This window comes from Lampris incognitus, chromosome 10, assembly GCF_029633865.1.
Source record: "Lampris incognitus isolate fLamInc1 chromosome 10, fLamInc1.hap2, whole genome shotgun sequence".
NCBI classification, from domain to species: Eukaryota; Metazoa; Chordata; class Actinopteri; order Lampriformes; family Lampridae; genus Lampris; species Lampris incognitus.
Window position 1 is genome coordinate 55,391,899 of NC_079220.1, and position 20,200 is coordinate 55,412,098.

Here is a 20,200-nt window from a genome sequence, read left to right on the forward strand (position 1 = left end):
CCTCTCAGAAACCATCCCGGACCCGGATCACTCCCTCTTCTCCCCGTAAACGGGCACACATGTGGACTGACGGGCGCACACGTGGACTGAAGGGCGCACACGTGGACGGACGGACAAACGGGTCATTAAACGGAGCAGAGACGGAACCGGACCGGATTACGACGGGGGCGGATACCGAGCAGCGGCAGCCAAAACCCCCCCAAAAAATGGACCTCTCGAGGCGGCTGAGCACGCTCACCGTGATGCAGGAGCTCTGGCATGGGCCCTTCGTGACCTCTGTGGACGCCACACACAACCCCCCCCGCGCGCGCCGCCGCCGCCCCTTCCTCCAACCAAAACCTCCGTTTGCGTGATGGCTTTTGAATACCCAGCAACACTATACATGATGCCGAATCATCAGGACGAGGCAGCGCGGCGACGGGAGAGGGGGTGGGGGGGAGAGGGAGAGGGGAGAGGGGGGGTGGTGACCTTGTGGTCCCCTTAATCAGCATGGTTTTGGTGAGAGCGGGGCGGCGACTTCCCTCCGCGCACCTGTCCCGCAGTGTGAGGCGCTGAGAAGGTCAAAGCGTCGGCGTCCCGCGACATCCTGTGATCAGCGATGATTACGTCCGTGTGACCCAGGAGGGGAGGAGGGGGAGGGGGGAGGGGAGGGGGGGTCACATTAGATTTGGGCCGAGATAATCTGACCCTCCATCTGGCAGACTACGAGGGAACGATAAAATTTGGGCAAACGTGTTAAGCCCAAGACAGCGGCGAACGGGGTTGGGCACGCGGCTGGGCCGCGCGCTCCGCCGCGGCCGACTTCATCATCTCACGCCAAAGCTCCTCTCCTCCTCCTCCTCCTCCTCCTCCTCGCGGGAGTCATTAAAACGGTGACACACACACACAATCCGATTTTCGTGCTAAAAACGACTTACGAGGAGGTTGGATGCCAGCAGGCTTTCCGTTCCCAGTTGGCATCGTTTTGGGAAGATAAATTCGCGCATACGCAGTGGTGCGATGCTTAGATGTGCCGTTCTGGGGGGGAGGGGGGGGCTCCTGTCGATTAAAGAGCTATCTCCATATCTGTATGGGCGGCGGAGAGGGAGGGGGAGAGAGAGAGAGAGAGAGAGAGAGAGAGAGAGAGAGAGAGAGAGAGAGAGAGAGAGAGAGAGAGAGAGAGAGAGAGAGAGAGAGAGAGCAGTCCACAGTCGGTGTGGGCTACTATAGAGCTGAGGTGGGGAGGAGGGAGGGAGGAGACCTGGCCGGGGTTGAAAGGAGGGAGTGGTGGGCAGAAAGAATAATGCACATTTGACTTAATTTGCCATTTACAAGGGCGGTACAGATGTCCACGGTGCGGTCTCGCTGCCCCGCGGCGTTATAAATAGTAAAGGTTAATTAGTTGGCTAAGAAATCCGATCGGGGCGGGCAGGTAGAACTTGATCCGTAGACAGGTAACTCAAGTCGGTCCCCATTGTCCCCGCAATCAGACCTATATAAATCCAGCCTGACGGACTCCGGCCACCACATATAGCCTTACCTCTCTTCTGGATCCCCGGCCGGGCGAGAACCTCAACGCGGTAAGTTGCCTCCACGTTGCGTCTGGTGCGACTCCAAGGGGGACGGAGGGAAGGAGGGGAGGAGGAGGGGGGTATCATCCCTCGGCTGTAAGAAAGTTAACACGTGGCTACATTACTGCTCTATCTGTCCATTATTTTACGGGGATTTTACGAGAATAGGACTTGTTTTTAAGCTGCGTACGCGGCGCGTCCCTGTGCGTAAAAGGCGAAGTTGACTCGTTTGACAATATTGGTCCTCACAAGGGGGGGGGTGGGGGTGGTGGTAGGGTGGTGGTGGGTGGGATGCCTTGAGCCTGCGTGTGTAGGACGCGGCTGCGATATCCTGTTCCGCAGGAAAACACTTGGGGGTCGACGGCGCGTTCAAAACCCGCGGAAAACAGCCCGCGGACCACCAACCCAGGAGCGCCGCGCGTCAGGAGGGGCGGGGGGGGGGCGGGCTTGGACTGGTTGGTTCACCTGCGCGCCCTTCTTGCCCCGCGCCGCTCAGCCGAGGGGGCGATAGGCTGCTGTGCTATATACTTTTACCCGGCGGGATGTGTTAATAATTCACTGTGGTTGTTCCTCCGACAGGATTAAAATGTCGCTCTCATCTATCCTTTCCGTTGACGCCATCGACAGCGCCATCAAGGACTGCCAAGGTATCGTCTTCCACCAGCCTCACGCTTTCTATGCTGTTTCCCCACACAATGTAAATTAGGGGGCTGAGCGATTGCCCCAAAGTCCTCGGGCAAACACGCTGGCTAACACACCTTGTCTATAAGCACGTGAATATGTTGCGATTCCTTCCTGTGATTAATGATGAAGACGAGGGGTGAGGATGAGGAAAATGAACGCTTGTTTGCTCTTGATCTTGATTCCCCCAGCACCGGATTCGTTCTGCCCGAAGAAGTTCTTCCAGCTGTGCGGCCTCACCAAGAAAAGCCCCCAGGAGGTGAAGAAGGTTTTCGGGTTACTGGACAACGACGGCAGCGGCTTCATCGAGGAGGAGGAACTGAAGTGAGTTTTGAAATGAACAGCCAGGCTCCATGTTGCGTTGCCCTGGATTCCCCCACTGGGGCATTTGTTCCAAAAAACATGTTACAGTTAGATGACACTAAGGGGGTAGCGCTCCAAAAAACAAACAAAAAAAGATTTTGAACTATGGACCAGTGGCGGCTGGTGCAAACAATTTTGGGGGGGGGGGCGCAATGTAGCTTGGCGCAGCACACCCTGCAGCTGCGTTACTGTCCACACAGTCACAGAGTTATTAAGTTATTAAGAGGGACAGTGCAGCCTTCAGGTTCTGCTACAGTATCCTTCTTAATAACTCCGTGGACGTTAAAGCAGCTGTCAGCTGTGCTGCTCCTGGCTAAATTGCGCCCCCCCCAAAAAAAGACCCGTTAGCACCATCCGCCGCTGCATGGACAGCGATGACGATGACTGATTTTCAAACGTGACAGTTTATTATGCCGTCGTTAAGTCCAAACTACGTGACAGCGTGTGACAGGATTCAAACCGGCGACGTGTGCTCTTATCAGGCCTAACCTCTGACCCGCTGTGAAGTTAAGGCGGACGCGTTTGCCCCGTGAGCTTCACGCGCTTAAATTCTCCCGATTTTTGCTCACGAGCTCCTCACGAACTGACGCGCTCTCGTGCCGTAGTTGCGGCTGTGCAGCTGTGCAGCAGTTAGTTGTGCAGCTGTGCAGCTGTGCAGCTGTGCATATGTGCATCTGTGCAGCATTAGTGCAGCATTTGTGCAGCATTTGTGCAGCATTTGTGCAGTAGACTACCGTACTCCCGTCGTTCCACACTAAATATAAACCTCTTCTTCGCGGCAAAGATAAGCCCCGTCGGGTTGCGGTCGGGCTCTTCTTCGGTTATTCTCAGGTCCGAACGGCTCGATATCGACGCATCTCAACGCCGCGTGCCACTTCGCTCATTATTCCGCCCGCTCTCGCGCTCCTGCGTCCTCCACTAAAAACGCTCCCACCAGCAACACGCCCCCGGAACGGAAGCAACGCGGTCAAAGCCCGCATAACCACAGTACCTGGACTAACATCGCACGCGTCACCTTACTCGTGCGCTCTCCATCTTTACCGTAACTAACAGCGGAAGTGTTTAATCCTCAACTCAGTCCCGACCTGACTTCCCGCGTCCTGCCGGCGCGTCTTCTCCTAACCGCTGTGTTTTGGGCTTGTGTGTGCGGATCGCAGGTTCTTCCTCCAGAGGTTCTCCCCCGGGGCTCGTGTCCTCACCGACACCGAGACCAAGGCCTTCCTGTGCGCTGCCGATGACGACAGCGATGGGAGGATCGGCGTCGACGGTGAGCGTTTCCGCCCTGCACACACACACACACTTCCTGTGCATGCAGCCGGGACGCAGCATGCAAACACAGACTTGCAGACATCCATAGGGATCTAGAGTCTTGCACAGCTATTGGGGTGGGGGGTGGGGGTGGGGGGGTTATGCAAGAAATACGAGTAGCATCTCTGACCACTAAATTATTGAGGCCCCGAGAGTGATTGCCATATAGGGGTAGTGGCCCTGCTTACGTCCCACATCACCCTGAGCAAAATGTTCTGGCCCGGCTCCTCAAGGAGATGGAGCGACGGACGGTGCAGCAACACTGTGTTGCACCACCAGAACGCAAAAGGCGGCGCTTCCAACCCCTGACTTCGGAGGTCAGCGAACCCTCTCACGGATCTTTCACGTGTGGTGAATACCAAGTTGGGGCTGTCGCAGTAAGGCCACCATATGGGAGCTCGCCATACTGACCGAGTCTCCATCCATTCCATCCATTATCCAAGCCGCTTGTCCCGGGAGGCTGCAGCCACTGGGAGACACCCTGGACAGGCCGCCAGGCCGTCACAGGGCCTCCCGGGGGACTAGAGGATGAATCCCTAGTCAGTTCTTAACGCGGTCTCCAGACAGGTGTCATGCAGCTGTGTAAAGAAAAAGGAAACTGCTCATGTATTTCTGTTTCTTCTCCCCCCTCTGCAGAGTTCCAGGCCATGGTCTTGTCCTAAACCGGCGGACTTCATCGCTCTGTCTTTGCCTCCTCTATATTCCATGACTGAAAGGAAGGACTCTTTTAATTTAGTTGGTCATCTCTCAATCCGGATAGACAAAAAAAAAAACATCACCTTTTATTTTAATTTTTGTTTTGCTTTGCAAGCCTCACTCTAGTCCTTAGACACCCATTTTATCAGCAGTATTTTTAGTTTGGTTTTTTTTCATACATTTTAGACCGCTCATCATGTTGAATTGCCCAAATAAATGTACCATTTATCAAAATAGATGACAAAAATAAATGAATAAAAACCCATGTCTGCTCGCTGTTTTCGTTATTTCTCACTTAAGCATAATTCTCCTTCGTCCGCTGCGCCTCTACTCAGGCCTGTGTTCGGGATGCTGCAGCCTGTTATGGCATTGACCATGATGTAATTGACTCTATTATGTAGTTACTTACTGTGGGACTTTCGAGGGAGGCGGTTACATAAGCGGACCGGTTACAAAACCTGCTTCCTGAAACGCTGGAGCTTCTTGCCGAAATGCCTGTCAGGCGGAAGCGTCGTTCCACCGCCATGCGCATGCTCACCTGCAAGACGTGCGGGTTCATGCATGCACGCACGCGTGCATGTGCACCGACGTTCAGATGTGCGCGCGCACACGCACACGCACACATATGCAGTCTCCTCTATTTCCTGTCCTAATGTTTCCTTCAGTCTTCATTCGCTTCATTTAACCTGACGGTAAACCAGACAGTGTCAGAACACGGCGTGTTGACGTGACCTCGTCAGCACGCGACTGTTTGTACGGGTTGTGTGTGTGTGTGCGCGCGCGAGTACGTGCACATGCACGTGCACTTGTGTGTGTGTGTGTGTGTGTGAGAGAGAGAGAGCGAGAGACAGACAGACAGACAGACAGACCTGCAGAAAGACAGAAACACAGACCTGCAGAAAGACAGACAGACAGACAGACAGACAGACAGACAGACAGACAGACAGACAGACAGACCTGCAGAAAGACAGACAGACAGACCTGCAGAAAGACAGACAGACAGACAGACAAAGGCGGCGGTATAACAAGAGTAGAGAAAAGCAGTGGACGTGACCTTGATGGACATCTGCGTGTCAGTGTGGACAGATCAAGTGACACCTGACCTCAGCCTTGCTGAAAAACCCAGATGAACCATTGTGTTGCTCGGGCCAAGGGAGGAAACACACACACACACACACACACACACACACACACACACCACGCACACACACATAAGTGTGTTTGCAAGTGCAGACACACGTACGCAACACACAGACACATGAATGCGCACACAGTCACAGACAGTCAAACACACACATGCATAAAAACACGCACAAACATCGACAGAGAGAGACACAGCATTGCACATCTGTATTTGTACGTCACAGAGCGGGAGGGCGCGAGGCGGTAACCGCAGCCGCTGCAGACGCCTCGCTCAGGTTAACTGCACATCTGCAGCGCTCCCCTCAGCGGACCGACCAGCACCGACGGCAACCCGCCGCAGCACGTATCTAACGGAGCCCTCGCTCAAATCACGGCCCCCGCTTAGTACGCGCCAACGTGTATGTCCGTTACCACCCCCGGTCTTAGACACAGGTTTGAGCACGCCACCACCTCTGCTCACCACCTCCGAGGGACTTTAAATAGAAACCAGTTCGCTCACGCGCTGCACTTACAGGATTCACGGGATTTAAACTAACTGCCACGTTCCCGTCCCCCGTCCCCCCCCTCCCTCCCCCCCTGTTTACTCGCGCGTCGAAGGCCGCCGCGACGCGGAGCGCCACGGAGTCCCTCCGGAGGTGGCACTTTAGTATCATTTAGGATTTCTGCTTATTATAGGGAGGACCTGGCCATTACCGCAGACACCTGCTGCCCGGGAACACCGAGCATGCCCTGGCATCAGCACAAGGCTGCGGGGCTGCGGGGCTGCAAGGCTGCGGGGCTGCGGGGCTGCAAGGCTGCGGGGCTGCGCAGGGCTGCGGGGCTGCATGGCTGCAGGGGCTGCATGGCTGCATGGCCGCGGGGCCGCGGGGCTGCATGGCTGCGCAGGGCTGCAGGGCTGCAGGGCTGCGGGGGTTGCAGGGATGAGGGGCTGCGGGGCTGCGGGGTTGCAGGGTTGCGCAGGGCTGCAGGGCTGCAGGGATGAGGGGCTGCGGGGTTGCAGGGCTGCAGGGTTGCGGGGTGCGGGGCTGCAGGGCTGCAGGGTTGCGGGGTGCGGGGCTGCAGGGCTGCAGGGTTGCGGGGTTGCAGGGTTGCAGGGCTGCGGGGCTGCGGGGCTGCAGGGCTGCAGGGTTGCGGGGTGCGGGGCTGCAGGGCTGCAGGGTTGCGGGGTGCGGGGCTGCAGGGCTGCGGGGTTGCGGGGTTGCAGGGTTGCAGGGCTGCGGGGCTGCGGGGCTGCGGGGTTGCAGGGCTGCGGGGCTGCGGGGTTGCGGGGCTGCGGGGCTGCGGGGATGAGCAGCGCGGCCCGTTGCTGCTGCTGCCGCTGCTGCTGCTGCCGCCGCTGCTGGGTTCGGGTAGGAGTGCTGCGATAATCGCGGCGCTGCAGTGCATCTCTTCCTCAACCACTCCTACACTGGAGATGCAAGTGGGTGTTTAGTTTCATATAACAAAGCTGCCGACACTAAAAAAAAAAAAACCCCAACGTTTGGAATTCTCGACAACGGCGCATTTTATTTCGGAGCTCCTTTATACGCAATTACCAGAATACGAGTCTAATGAACTGCCATGTCCGTTACCATACGGACGCATCTGCCGCCTAGTTGGGTCAGCTGTTTCGTGACATCCAAAACCTTCCGAAGGACACAGGGTTCAGCACACAATCCTACCTGGCACTCTAATTACCGACAAACGGATGTTGCCGTCACAAATCGTGTATGAACCAGTTCAGACGATGGCGGGACGGCGCGGTAATTAAAGTGGAGCCGTGGAGCTCAGCCAGATATATTTACGGTAGATTTAAAGGTCAGGTGCTGCTGGGGAAAAACCAAACACGCTGCCGAGAGCCGGAAAGGTACCACTTTGCGTGTGCCTGCAGGAAGACAGACCTGCAGGGAGACGGGCGGACAGACAGACCTGCAGGGAGACAGACCTGCAGAAAGACAGGCGGACAGACAGACCTGCAGAAAGACAGACGGACAGACGGACCTGCAGAAAGACAGACCTGCAGAAAGACGGGCGGACAGACAGACCTGCAGGAAGACAGGTGGACAGACAGACCTGCAGGAAGACAGACCTGCAGAAAGACGGGCGGACAGACAGACCTGCAGGAAGACAGACAGACAGACAGACCTGCAGGAAGACAGACCTGCAGAAAGACGGGCGGACAGACAGACCTGCAGGAAGACAGACAGACAGACAGACAAACCTGCAGAGAGAGACAGACAGACAGACAGACAGACCGACCTGCAGAAAGACCGACCTGCAGAAAGACAGACAGACAAACCTGCAGACAGACCGACAGACAGACAGACAGACAGACAGACAGACAGACAGACAGACAGACAGACAGACAGACAGACAGACAGACAGACAGACAGACCGACAGACAGACAGACCGACCTGCAGAAAGACAGACCTAGAGAAAAACAGATAGACAGACAGACAGACCTGCAGAAAGACAGACAGACCTGGAGAAAGACAGATAGACAGACAGACAGACCTGCAGAAAGACAGACAGACAGACCTACAGGCAGACAGACAGACCTGCAGAAAGACACACAGACAGACAAACAGACAGACAGACAGATAAACAGACAGACGGGTTGAGCAACAGATCAGCGGCCATCCAACAGACACTGATTTCACATGCATAGTGCGGCCCAGCATCAAACCACACCCGATGCTTCGGCCTCTGACCCTTGGCCCTGCTGCCCTGGCCTACGCTGGACGGAGCGACGAGCAGGAAGGGAAGGACAGCCAAGACGGGCGAGGACAATGTCGTGGAGGGACAAGGTTGGGGAAGCCAGTGGGTAACACAAGCCGGGGGGACACACAATGGGGCCATGACCCCTGTGGGTCAGGAGCAGTGAGTGGTTTACAGGAAGGAAACGTGAGCCAACAGGTCACTGCTGACTGCTGTCCTACCGTGGTGCAGCAGAACAAGATAATGTGACACGCACATTATGTGGGCTCAAGGGCAGACAGACAGACAGACAGACAGACAGACAGACAGACAGACAGACAGACAGACAGACAGACAGACAGACAGACAGACAGACAGAGAGAGAGAGAGAGAGAGAGAGAGAGAGAGAGAGAGAGAGAGAGTCTGTATCAACATTACAGTCTGTCTCTGTGAGACGGGGCAGCTATGACGGGGCAGTAATGCTCGGCGGCTCATGTAGACGCAGACAGACGGTGCAAATGTGAGGAGAAAAAAAACCATCAACGGAATTTGCTGTTTGGACGGCAACGTGGACACGGGTTGGCGGAGGATGTCTTTTCCACCGCTGGCCTCAGAAACAATGACGCCTGTCAATAGGCGATGAGTTATTTTGATTCTCTTCCACATATTAGTGAGGAAATAAATATACAAGATTTCTGTCGTGTGTCTACGGTTTGCTGGAAAACCCGGTGGAGAGAGTACACGTGGGACAGCGGAGTGGTGGCTGCAGTGGGAAGGAGGATTCCAGGTAAATCCAGCGATGGTCTTATATAATTCCAAATGGAAGAGCTACCTGAGGGCATGACGGGATAAAGGAATCATTTGAGGAATGTGGGATTATGTTTCTGGCCACAGCGCCGAACCGTGTCCCCTCATGATGGACGGGACCATGGATTCTTTAGTTAAGCAGTAACAAGTTGAGGAGACACGTTACTCGTCGTCGTCAGCAAGCATACCTCGAAATTCCTTCTCTGCACGTGACCCATCCTACCGTGCAGCGGCAGCACCCGGGGACCAACGCCACCTCCTCCTTCCCTCGCCTTGGTCACCCAGACAGCATCCGGATGTGGGCCGCTTCAGGCAGTGATGCTGGCCTTCTTCTGGCCCTGTCCAAATGGATGTGAGCCTGAAGTGGCCCACATGTATAACAGTAAATATGGCCCAAATATGCCAAATCACATGTGGGCCTTTTTTGGCAAAGATGCGGTGCTCTGGGCAACATGTGATCTGGATGTGACCCTGAAGTGGCCCGTGTGGTAAATGGTGAATATGGCCCAAATATCACAAAACCAATATGGCCACCTTTGGGAAACATGTGGCACATGCGGCGTCGCTATGGCTTGGTTCTGGCCCAGATCTGGCAAACAGGAGCGGATCGCCCAAGTGCCATCATTCCACGCAGTATGTGGGCCGGATGAAAGCGTCGGTGTGGGACGGGTCCGGGCCCACAGCAGTGTTGCTATCCGGGCAGGGCAGGGGTATTAACCCTAACACGCATGTCTTTCTGACGGTGGGAGGAAACCCACGCAGGCACGGGGGGAGAACATGCAAACTCCACACAGAAAGGACGTGAGACGGCCTGGGGTTCGAACCCAGGACCTTGTTGCTGTGAGGCAACAGTGCGGGCCACCGGGCCGCCATGCTAACAAATGAGGGGGAGCGATACACCGTACCGGCACTGCTTGGATGCGGCACCGCAGGCCCGAGGCTGAGGACTGACAGCAACGGACAGGCATCTGGCAGGGCATCCCAAAAGCAACCTGGGCCCGGTGACACCAACGAAACGCTACAGCCATTAAAGGACGGCTCGCCGCCACACGCCAGAGAGTGGCCATGTAAGGGGGGAAGAAAGGAGCTCATTTATCCTGTAAAACTGTGCAAAAGCTGCAACCACGGCGACCATGCTTTGTCTCTTCCCCGGACTTGCATGTGGACAGAACCCTTCGCGGTGAACGGGGGGGGGAGCCGGGCCGGGCCTTCCACGGCGGGCCGGCTCTGCTCGTCTCTGGCCACTTACATAATTGATGCCGTCCCCTTCATTGTCACCAAAAACTCGTAGCGAGAAAGGAGTGTCAGGCTCACCTTACTTATTAAGTCTGTGTGAAACTTTAATGGGCACCCCATCCTCCACTGATAACGAATTGATGCGTTGGGGGTGGGGTGGGGGGTGGGGGGGGGGACGCTAAACCGTCCGCGTCTCACCCGTGCATGCGGGGCACGCGGCGCCACGAGCGCCGGTCACATCTTTGATTCGTTCCCAATCTTTTGCGGCCTCGCGGCGTCGGTGCGATGCGCCCACGTCACCCGATAGTCTCGACGGGGATGAGCGTCGTGAAAGATTTAACTGGCGTGTTAGGACGACTTGAATGGGCCGGGCGAGCTCTGCTCGGGAACGCCATTCATAATGCAGGGCCTCGACGGTGCCGCCTCTGTTCCCCAACAAGCATCCGTCTTACGCCTGTGCCGATGATGTCCGTGGGCCGGGCCCTCCCCATCAATGAGTAATAAGCCGCGCCCGTATCAGTAGCCGTCCCTTTTCACATGGCCAGGGTGTTCGTGCGAGAGAGATTTCCCCAAATCACCACCGTCCAGAGTCTCTCATACACGGTGTGACGGCTGACGGGAGGAGGCGTGCTCACCGAATAGACTTGAACTCGGGGTCAAGGCCGCCGCCTCGCCTCGCCTCCACCCCCGCAGCGGGCAGGCGTTGCATGCGGAGGGAGACGCGCCCTCGGACCGAGGGTGGGGCTGAGACGGGCACTTTGCGGATTTTTTCCAAATGAGAAGGCACCATCAGATAAGACGGCGGGAGTCACTAGTCTGCCATCGCCGGATAATGGAGGGGGACTGTCTGCTGCAGCTGAGAGCAGGGGAGGAGGAGGGATTACCAGCCAAGTCTGGCGTCGGTGTCTGGGGGGAGGCTGTAGCGTGACACACACCTGGCAGCACTGTCTATCCATCCATCCATCCATCCATCCATCCATCCATCCATCCATCCATCCATCTATCTATCTATCTATCTATCTATCTATCTATCTATCTATCTATCTATCTATCTATCTATCTATCTATCTATCTATCTATCCATCCATCCATCCATCCATCCATCCATCCATCCATCCATCCATCCATCCATCCATCCATCCATCCATCTATCTATCTATCTATCTATCTATCTATCTATCTATCTATCCATCCATCCATCCATCCATCCATCCATCCATCCATCCATCCATCCATCCATCCATCCATCCATCCATCCATCCATCCATCCATCCATCCATCCATCTATCTATCTATCCATCCATCCATCCATCCATCCATCCATCCATCCATCCATCCATCCATCCATCTATCTATCTATCCATCCATCCATCCATCCATCCATCCATCCATCCATCCATCCATCCATCCATCCATCCATCCATCCATCCATCCATCCATCCATCCATCCATCCATCTATCTATCTATCTATCTATCTATCTATCTATCTATCTATCTATCTATCTATCTATCTATCTATCTATCTATCTATCTATCTATCTATCTATCTATCTATCCATTCATCCATTCATCTATTCTATCTATAATGTAGTCTGTGTTGTCTTTGTCATATAGTTTTTTCTATTTTTCCTACTCTTCGACATCTTTATCAAAATGAGTGGGTAGAAACAAGCGTGTGTACTGAGTCCACTGGACTGTACATGTAAGCTTTAGGAAAACCTGTGCAACCCTCTGAAGCTGCTGTGGGCCTTACATGAAATTGTCAGGTTTTAGCGGCGGCATCAGAGGAACTCAGGTCCAGTTTTAATGAACTAACCGACGCCACCGTCAGTTGTTGGCGGCGGTCCCTTTAACTCAGCAAACTACACACAGTCACCCAGCATGTGGGCCACACACACACACACACACACACACACACACACACACACACACACACACACACACACACACACACACACACACGTGCTCATCCACATCTCCCTGCGGCCTGCCAGACGCTGCTGCCCTCGTGCCCACATGGTTTAGAGAAGTCTTGTTTTGTTCACTGTCAGGTTTCAAACCCCCATTCTCGGTTTTCCAGCTTAGCTCATACTCCGGCCACCAGATCCGACCAACAAGGGGACCAGGCTGACGGTGGAACACCACCCGCCCCCCACCCCCCGGCTACCGAACTTCACCAAACGGTGAATTATTCAGGGTTAACAAGCTGTCGGAAAGCCAAACTCACTTGTGTGTTTTAATTAAATCTCTCTCCCTCTCTCTCTCTCTCTCTCTCTCTCCCCCTGGCTGTGTTGGAGACAGAGCGGGGAGGACGTGGCTTAAGTGTGTAACACTACTAAACCAGTCCTTCTGACAGGGAGCTGACAGCGAGGACGGACGGTGAGCGCGACAGGGAACGTTAAAGGAGACGGGAATCAGGCCAGGTCACCGCCTCCTCGAGTGCTTACCGATGAGGGCCGGGCGTGTTTTCCTGCAGTCAGTCCAGGCGGATTGATTTTGCTATCTGGGTCACGTTTAAGCATAAATATCGGGGCACCCCTGAGCTAGCCTCTGCACTGTGGAGAAACGCCAGACCATGCTGGTTTCCTGTACATCAAGGATATTTCTCAGCAAAGCATTTAAATTAACTTTTTAAATGTATCTGATTTATCTGGGGGTGTCATGTATTTCTGAATGTGAGCAAAACAAATTCCTTGAATAATTTATGGTCTGTGTAAAAGCAAGGCATGTCCAGAAAAAGATTCGCCTCATACCCAGATAGTAAAACTGCTGTGGCCCGGACCCGTCCCACACCCGACACTTCCTCCGGCCCACATACCGCGTGGAATGACGGCACTTGGGCGGTCCTCTCCTGTTTGCCAGATCTGGGCCAGAACCAAGCCATAGCGATGCCGCATGTGCCACATATTTGCCAAAGGTGGTCCATATTTGTTTTGTGATATTTGGGCCATATTCACCATTTACCACACGGGCCACTTCAGGGTCACATCCAGATCACATGTTGCCCAGAGCACCGCAGCTTTGCCAAAAAAGGCCCACATTTGATTTGGCATGTTTGGGCCATATTTGCTGTTATACATGTGGGCCACTTCAGGCTCACATCCATTTTGTCAGGGCCAGAAGGAGGCCACCAGTGCCGCATCACTGCCTGAAGTGGCCCACATCCGGATGCTGTCTGGGTGTGCACCGGCCCCCTACAGAGCCATGTAGATGAAAGGTGCAACAATATGTTGTCTTCTGCACTGCTAAAGGCCCAAAACAGCATCTGGCACAGGCTCCACCTGTGCACATCCATAGCAAAAACAATTTAAAATGCTCATATTTGGGTGCCATATGATTAAATTGGAAGAGGCCACTGATAAGACGTGGCATATCAGCGGGCAATAGCACCACCAAGTCATAGGCTCAAGAGGCAAAGCCATTTGTGTTTTAGGCAAAGATAAAATTGCAATTTACACCATGTTTTGAGCTTCTGCAACTCCATTTCAGTAACCGTTTGGTGAAAACTTCAGCAACAAACAGCAAAAGGTTAGCATGAGTCCAACTTAATTCTACGTATACATAAGTGTACCAGTGGAAAATTACCAGATTGGAGATTGGCAGAGTTTTTTGAGAGAGTGAGAGAGAGAGAGAGAGAGAGAGAGAGAGAGAGAGAGAGAGAGAGAGAGAGAGAGAGAGAGAGAGAGAGAGAAAGTTTTGAAATGTGAATTACTTGTTCTATGGTTAAATTTTGCAGCTTGCTTGCAGTTCATGTCTGCAGCTTAAATGCAGTCTTTCTGAATGCCATCACATGGACCTGATGGGCTTTGCCGTGAGATGGGGAGGATGAACCAAGTGTCTGAGCGTATAATATCTGAACATGATGACCGGTCTGAAAATGAATTGGACTGTTCCATCATGCAGAGGTCGTGTGATTAGCAAGATTTACTGCGCTCGCCGGAAAACAAAAAAACCTGTGCATCTAAACTTCTGGTTATAGACACGCATCCATCCATCATCCAAACCGCTTATCCTGCTCTCAGGGTGGCGGGGATGCTGGAGCCTACCCCAGCAGCCATTGGGCGGCAGGCCCGGGGAGACACCCTGGACAGGCCGCCAGGACCTTCACACAGGGCCCACACACATGTCCATATTGAACCTACCTTAGTGAAGGTTGTAATGTTAAGTTTTTGTTGAAACTGTCTTATGGAGGTGTTGATTCAACAAGTAGTTTTGGGGGCTATACCTTGTGGTGCTGCTGAATATTTTTGTGAGAGGAATTTCTAATATTAAGTACACCGTCACAGCTAGGTTACACAAAATACCTCTTGTAAACAGTGTCAACCACCGCTGAACATACATTAAAACGTCTGTGATGTAGGATTTATAGCCAGACTATTGCATCACACTGCATTACTTTTATCTAGGAATATGGACTGAGCGAATCAGAAAACATGCAGATTTTTTTGCTATTTTAGCGCACAACTTTAATGTGCAGAATATTTAAGATGAGTATTTCTTAAATTAATAGCAGCATAATCATATCCAGGAGTCGCGAAAGTCTCCACAGCCTAGTTAAACGCACCAAGTAAACCAACGCCATCATTTGAACGATACTGAGCACAGAAAAGCAGCTGCGGTGATAATAATAAAAAACCAGTAACGTGCGCTCTGATACTACAGCGCCCTCTAGTGTACCAAGAGTGAGCCACTCGGAGTAGACCGGCGCGGATGCGTTTACAACTCACTGTTGTCCTCGCCCGCATGATTCTCGCATCTCGCACTTATCGACATTAACGTCTTACTGAGGTTCCTCGCCGGCCGAAGTCAAACTATGCGTGGAGAAACGACAACTTCCCGGGCGAGTTACCCGTCCCACCCCCCCACCCGGCGGAACGGGCCGACCCGCCCCGGTTTCCGCCTCTTCCCGGAAGTGACGGAGGAGGCCCCTCTCCGTCCGCGCTGAGGGGGCATGCGACGTCGACTAGCTGCCGCTGTCTGTCAAGGCTCGTCTCCCGCAGGAGAGCCGCGGTGCGGATTTTTTTGTTTTTAATTTTGTTGTCTTTTGTTGGATATCGCTAAGCGTCCGGCAGCCATGCCCATGTACCAGGTAAAGCCCACCTGCGGGGGTGAGATAAAGGTTGACTTGCCCGTTTGCATGTACAAGCTGCCCAATATCCACACGCAGCAGGGGGACGGCTGCCGCTACCAACTCCAGGTAAACCTGTAACTTGCCCCGTTTTGCCCCCCCAGAGTGGCTTCTTACCCCACCTGTGTGTTTTACTCGCTTAACCCGGAGCCTGTCGCCCTGTCGTCGGCGAGCGGGTTAGCCTGCCGTGGCGACCCCCTCGGCTAAGCGCGGCGTTAGCTAGCCGGGTTAGCCCGCCGTGGCGACCCCCTCGGCTGAGCGCCGCGTTAACTAGCCGGGTTAGCCTGCCGTGGCGACCCCCTCGGCTAAGCGCCGCGTTAGCTAGCCGGGTTAGCCCGCCGTGGCGACCCCTCGGCTAAGCGCCGCGTTAGCTAGCCGGGTTAGCCCGCCGAGGCGACCCCCTCGGCTAAGCGCCGGGTTAGCTAGCCGGGTTAGCCCGCCGTGGCGACCCCCTCGGCTAAGCGCGGCGTTAGCTAGCCGGGTTAGCCTGCCGTGGCGATTTAGCGGTCGGTCATGTCGGCTAACGTGCACGGTGGTCCTGGATGATGCAACCCCGCTGCATCCCTCACATGTGCCCTTTTTCGCATCGCGTTAGCTGCCGTCATGGGGCACATTTCTGGACTCGCCTCAGTTCTGTCGTCTAGGTCGTCTTCTTATCCGCTGTAAGGGGAACGGAGCTGCGTGCCGCGTTACTGTCTCACGTTGGTTGTGTGTGAATTTATTCAGGCTTCGTCAGGTTTAGAACAAATTAATGGAGGCACTCTGGATACACCTTCCAGTGCTGTGTAATCTGTGGGCGCACTAAAACCTCAACATGATTTTATACATGTTGCTGGCATTAAGTTAACCAATTCTCAATTCATTTGTATATAGAATTGTACTGTTTACTGTATATTTTAGCTGTGTGTGTGTGTGTGTGTATAGACACACGCACATACGTACGTATATAGCTATCACACACTCTTTTACTTTATTTTACTGAAGACCACGCTTGTATTAAGCACTTAGCAGCGCCAAGTGAAATTCCTGCTGCATGCAATGCGCATGGCAATAAAAGTCTGTGATTCTGATTCTCTCTGTCTCTTCAGAATGGGGATGTTGAGCCGGCAGTCAAAGCCCTGGAGGCCCGGCAGGATGAGATCATGCGGAAACTTTATGAGCTGAAGGCAGCTGTGGAGGGCTTGGCCAAAACGGTGACCACCCCAGACGCTGACCTGGACCTGACAGTCGGCGGCAGCTTGTCCCCCAACAGCCACAGCTCCACACTCTTCGCAGGGACCGCTGACCTGGACACGCTACTGGGCAAGGTGGGAGACAAATTGCCGCGTTTCTGCTCACTGGCTACATTCTGTTCTGCATCTGGGATAAGCAGAAATTTTGGTACATGTTAACATTGTTTAAATTGGCTTACATGAAACATGCAGATGAAATGGTAGCAAAAACTTGGCACTCCATCATCCCGTCTGCCCCAGGCATAGCTTTCCCTTCCTCTTTGTTTTCATTATTACACGCATTCACATTGACTGATGAGGGAGGAGATACAGAAACGGGATAAACAAGTCAGGTTGGAACTGTCACATATTGAGGATAGATTTGATTATGAACCTCAATGGTTTGTTGGATAAATGCCCCGTGAGCTACACCGGCCCAGATATATATTCCCTTAGTTACTCTCCATAAAGCCCCTCATTCTGTTTGCCACAGGACCCAGGTGCCCTCCGGGACATCGTCATTAATGCCAACCCAGCGCACCCTCCCCTGACTCTACTGGTGCTCCACGGGCTGCTGTGCCAGCGCTACCAGGTGCTCTCAACTGTCCACACCCACTCTTCAGTGTCTGGGGTGCCCCCACAGCTGCTTTCCTGCCTTGGTCCAGGCCACGCAGACAGCTACATCCGTCAACGCTTTCAGCTGGGCTTCACCCTCATATGGAAAGATGGTAGGGCACAGCAGATGCAAGCAAAATGGCTTTAGTGAAGGAGTGATGAAAACAGGAGATGTATGAGTCTGGTTGCAATAACAGAGTAAAGAGCTGTTTGAAAGTGTGGTAGGGAGAAACTGAGCAGTAACACGCAGGAACGAAGCAGCGATTAAGCAGTTGAGGTAGTCTGTATGAAATTACAAAAAAACCCTACCCTTAGCAATAGGACCACCCTTTAACACTGACCAAGTGTGTCTGTTCTCGAAGCTGTGTCTTCAGTCCACATACTTCACATACAGGGGGCAGTACTATAGGCAGAGGCACGGGTGTGCTATGGGTTCCCCAGTCTCACCTGTAGTGGCCAACTTGTATATGGAGGAAATGGAAAAGAGGCTCTGATGTCCTATCCAGGGACACCACCTAGCCATTGGTTCAGATTTGTGGATGACACCTGGGTTAAAATTAAATCTCAGGATGGACCACATTAACTGTGGATAACCACTTAAAGTTCACCAGGGAGGATGTGAAAAATGACAGGTTAGCCTTCTTACACTGCAGTTGGTGATGGGGGACATTTGATTGTTGATGTTTACCATAAATCAACACATACTGATCAGTACTTAAGGTTTGACTCTCATCATCCACTGGAGCACAAACTAGGAGTCATCAGGACGCCGTACCACCGAGCTGACAACGTCATCACCGACACAGCAGCCGGGGAAGGGAGAAATCCCACATTAAACAGGCCCTGGTTAAGTGTGGTTATCCTAACTGGGCGTTTGTTAAAGCCAGGAAGACGTGCAAACAGTGCACCAGCCGATCGAAGACAGAAGGACAACAGCTGCCCAAGTGTAAACCAGTGGTGAATCTGTATGTGGTGGGAGTGTCGGAAAAGCTGAGACGCGTATTTTCCAAACACCGCTTCTCAGTTGCTTTCAAACCCCAAAACATGCTGCACCAGAAGTTGATCCACCCCAAGGATCGGGTCCCCCAGCACAAACAGAGCTATATAGTGTAGCTGTTAAGTGCCAGGAGGATTGCTGTGACTTGTACAGATGTTTTCACCTGGATAATCACTATGGCCATGGTTAAATGTCACTTAAGAAGTTCTGTTCAAGATGTCTTTGTGTCCTATCTGACAGGTATTTTTCTCATTTCTTATGTGCTTTCTCCATTTAAACAGTCCCCAAACTCCAAATGAAGTTCAGCGTGCAGAACATGTGCACCATTGAAGGTGAGGCCAATGTAGCGCGTTTCCTCTTCCGCCTACTGGCTCCCTACCCCAGCGACCCAGCTCTTGCCACGCTGGTGGACAGTTGGGTGGACACGGCGTTCTTCCAGCTGGCTGAGGGCGGTGCTAAGGAACGGGCCGCCGTACTCCGCGCGTTCAACGCCGCCCTGGGCCGTGACCCCTGGCTCGCTGGCCCCGAGCTGTCCCTGGCCGACATTGCGTGTTACTGCTGTGCCCTGCAGAGTGGATCGGTCTCATCTGCCCCGGCTAATGTCCAGCGGTGGCTAAAGGCCTGTGACAACCTGGGTCACTTCCGCCCCATTAAACCCCTGCTGCGTTGACCAGAACTACCCCTTAACCAAGATACCTGCCCCAGAAGGGTGTTCAATTCTCCATACAGAGAGAGTGAGGAGGAAAGGTGATAGAATATTGAAATTCAAAGGCCGTGTCTGAAATCTCTTCGAATGCTTCCCTCCTCACCTTAACAGCAGCCTGGTGTAGTGATGGGAAAAAAGTTAACCTTTGTTTCCACCACTTCGCACTGCTGTATCAGAAGGGATTATTGATGTTCTGTGAGGAAGGAAGTATGAGAGGACTGTACGGACGGGGCTTTGGTTATGCGTAAGTCAAGAGTAATAAATGCTGTTAAGTCAAAGGTAAACACACACACACACTGTACATCTCCCTCCCACGTTGTGCCTATTATGACTGTGTTCAAGATGCTGTGTGTGGCATGGGTTTTACGAGCTGTTTTAAAACTGAACGGTGGAAACTTGCAGGCAGCAGGGCCTACTGAGGTAATATGTGCAGTACGAAAAAGTAATACTTTGTGGTATTGTTTTTCTTAAAACATTAAAACTTACTCTTTGGATCAAACTTTGAACTGGGCTTTTAGTTCCTTGGTTTGACTCGTTTTGACTTTTTGTCTGATGTACTTCTCTCAATGTCCAACAGGTGGCAGGATAGCCGTTTACAGAATGAAATTAGAAAGGCAAAATGATAAGAATTTAGTTTCAACATTTAGTTGATATTCAACATCCGGTGTGCAAGTTTGAAATTGAATTTAACATTTTGATAAAGCCATACATCATCAGCTGTCTACTGTGTAGGAATGCGGGTTTAATTTAGATGTGTGCTGTTGATTTTTATCTAAAATGAAAGCATGCCACCATTCAGAATGAGTTCAGTATTTGTTTATTCTGCCTGTGAATGAATTTATCAGGCCTTTAATATTTAGAGTTGCTGAACTCTGTCATTACAGTAAAGACTGAAGTGGTACCTTGTGTACAAAGCCTAAAAAATCCCCGTTTATTTTCAGTCTTGTCCCGTCCCATCGGGAGTAGATAACACGTTCAAAATAATGCAATTACAAAAGCAATTATGTAAATGTGTCCGACACAAGTTGGGAAATCTAATTTCAAAATGTATGCCATGCAATAGTGTTGATAGTTGTGTTGG

At 52.8% G+C, this 20,200-nt stretch overlaps 2 protein-coding genes across 3 annotated transcripts; both read left to right on the top strand.

The window, feature by feature from the left end:
- The first annotated feature begins 2,133 nt into the window (after positions 1-2,133).
- Positions 2,134-4,564, top strand: pvalb8 (parvalbumin 8). The gene is made up of 4 exons (XM_056288762.1): positions 2,134-2,197; positions 2,423-2,555; positions 3,752-3,861; positions 4,539-4,564. Exons 1-4 carry the CDS (start codon positions 2,137-2,139, stop codon positions 4,562-4,564), a joined length of 330 nt encoding a protein of 109 aa, XP_056144737.1. The 5' UTR covers positions 2,134-2,136.
- A 10,820-nt stretch (positions 4,565-15,384) lies between these two features.
- Positions 15,385-19,618, top strand: aimp2 (aminoacyl tRNA synthetase complex interacting multifunctional protein 2). Of its 2 annotated transcripts, none has more exons than XM_056287959.1 (4): positions 15,385-15,659; positions 16,679-16,897; positions 17,295-17,529; positions 18,695-19,618. In XM_056287959.1, the coding sequence occupies exons 1-4, from the start codon at positions 15,537-15,539 to the stop codon at positions 19,081-19,083; spliced, it is 966 nt and encodes a 321-aa protein (XP_056143934.1). In that variant the 5' UTR covers positions 15,385-15,536; the 3' UTR covers positions 19,084-19,618. The 2 variants fall into 2 exon arrangements, with proteins under 2 accessions (XP_056143934.1, XP_056143935.1); XM_056287960.1 differs by having other exon boundaries at positions 15,385-15,551.
- The last annotated feature ends 582 nt before the right edge of the window (positions 19,619-20,200 follow it).

Bases quoted from the DNA above. Each gene is read 5' to 3' on its own strand.
- pvalb8 (XM_056288762.1), top strand. From the start codon at position 2,137: ATGTCGCTCTCATCTATCCTTTCCGTTGACGCCATCGACAGCGCCATC. The intron at 2,198-2,422 runs GTATCGTCTTCC...TGATTCCCCCAG, and splicing joins CGCCATCAAGGACTGCCAAG to CACCGGATTCGTTCTGCCCG. The intron at 2,556-3,751 runs GTGAGTTTTGAA...TGCGGATCGCAG, and splicing joins ATCGAGGAGGAGGAACTGAA to GTTCTTCCTCCAGAGGTTCT.
- aimp2 (XM_056287959.1), top strand. From the start codon at position 15,537: ATGCCCATGTACCAGGTAAAGCCCACCTGCGGGGGTGAGATAAAGGTT. The intron at 15,660-16,678 runs GTAAACCTGTAA...CTGTCTCTTCAG, and splicing joins GCTGCCGCTACCAACTCCAG to AATGGGGATGTTGAGCCGGC. The intron at 16,898-17,294 runs GTGGGAGACAAA...TGTTTGCCACAG, and splicing joins TGGACACGCTACTGGGCAAG to GACCCAGGTGCCCTCCGGGA.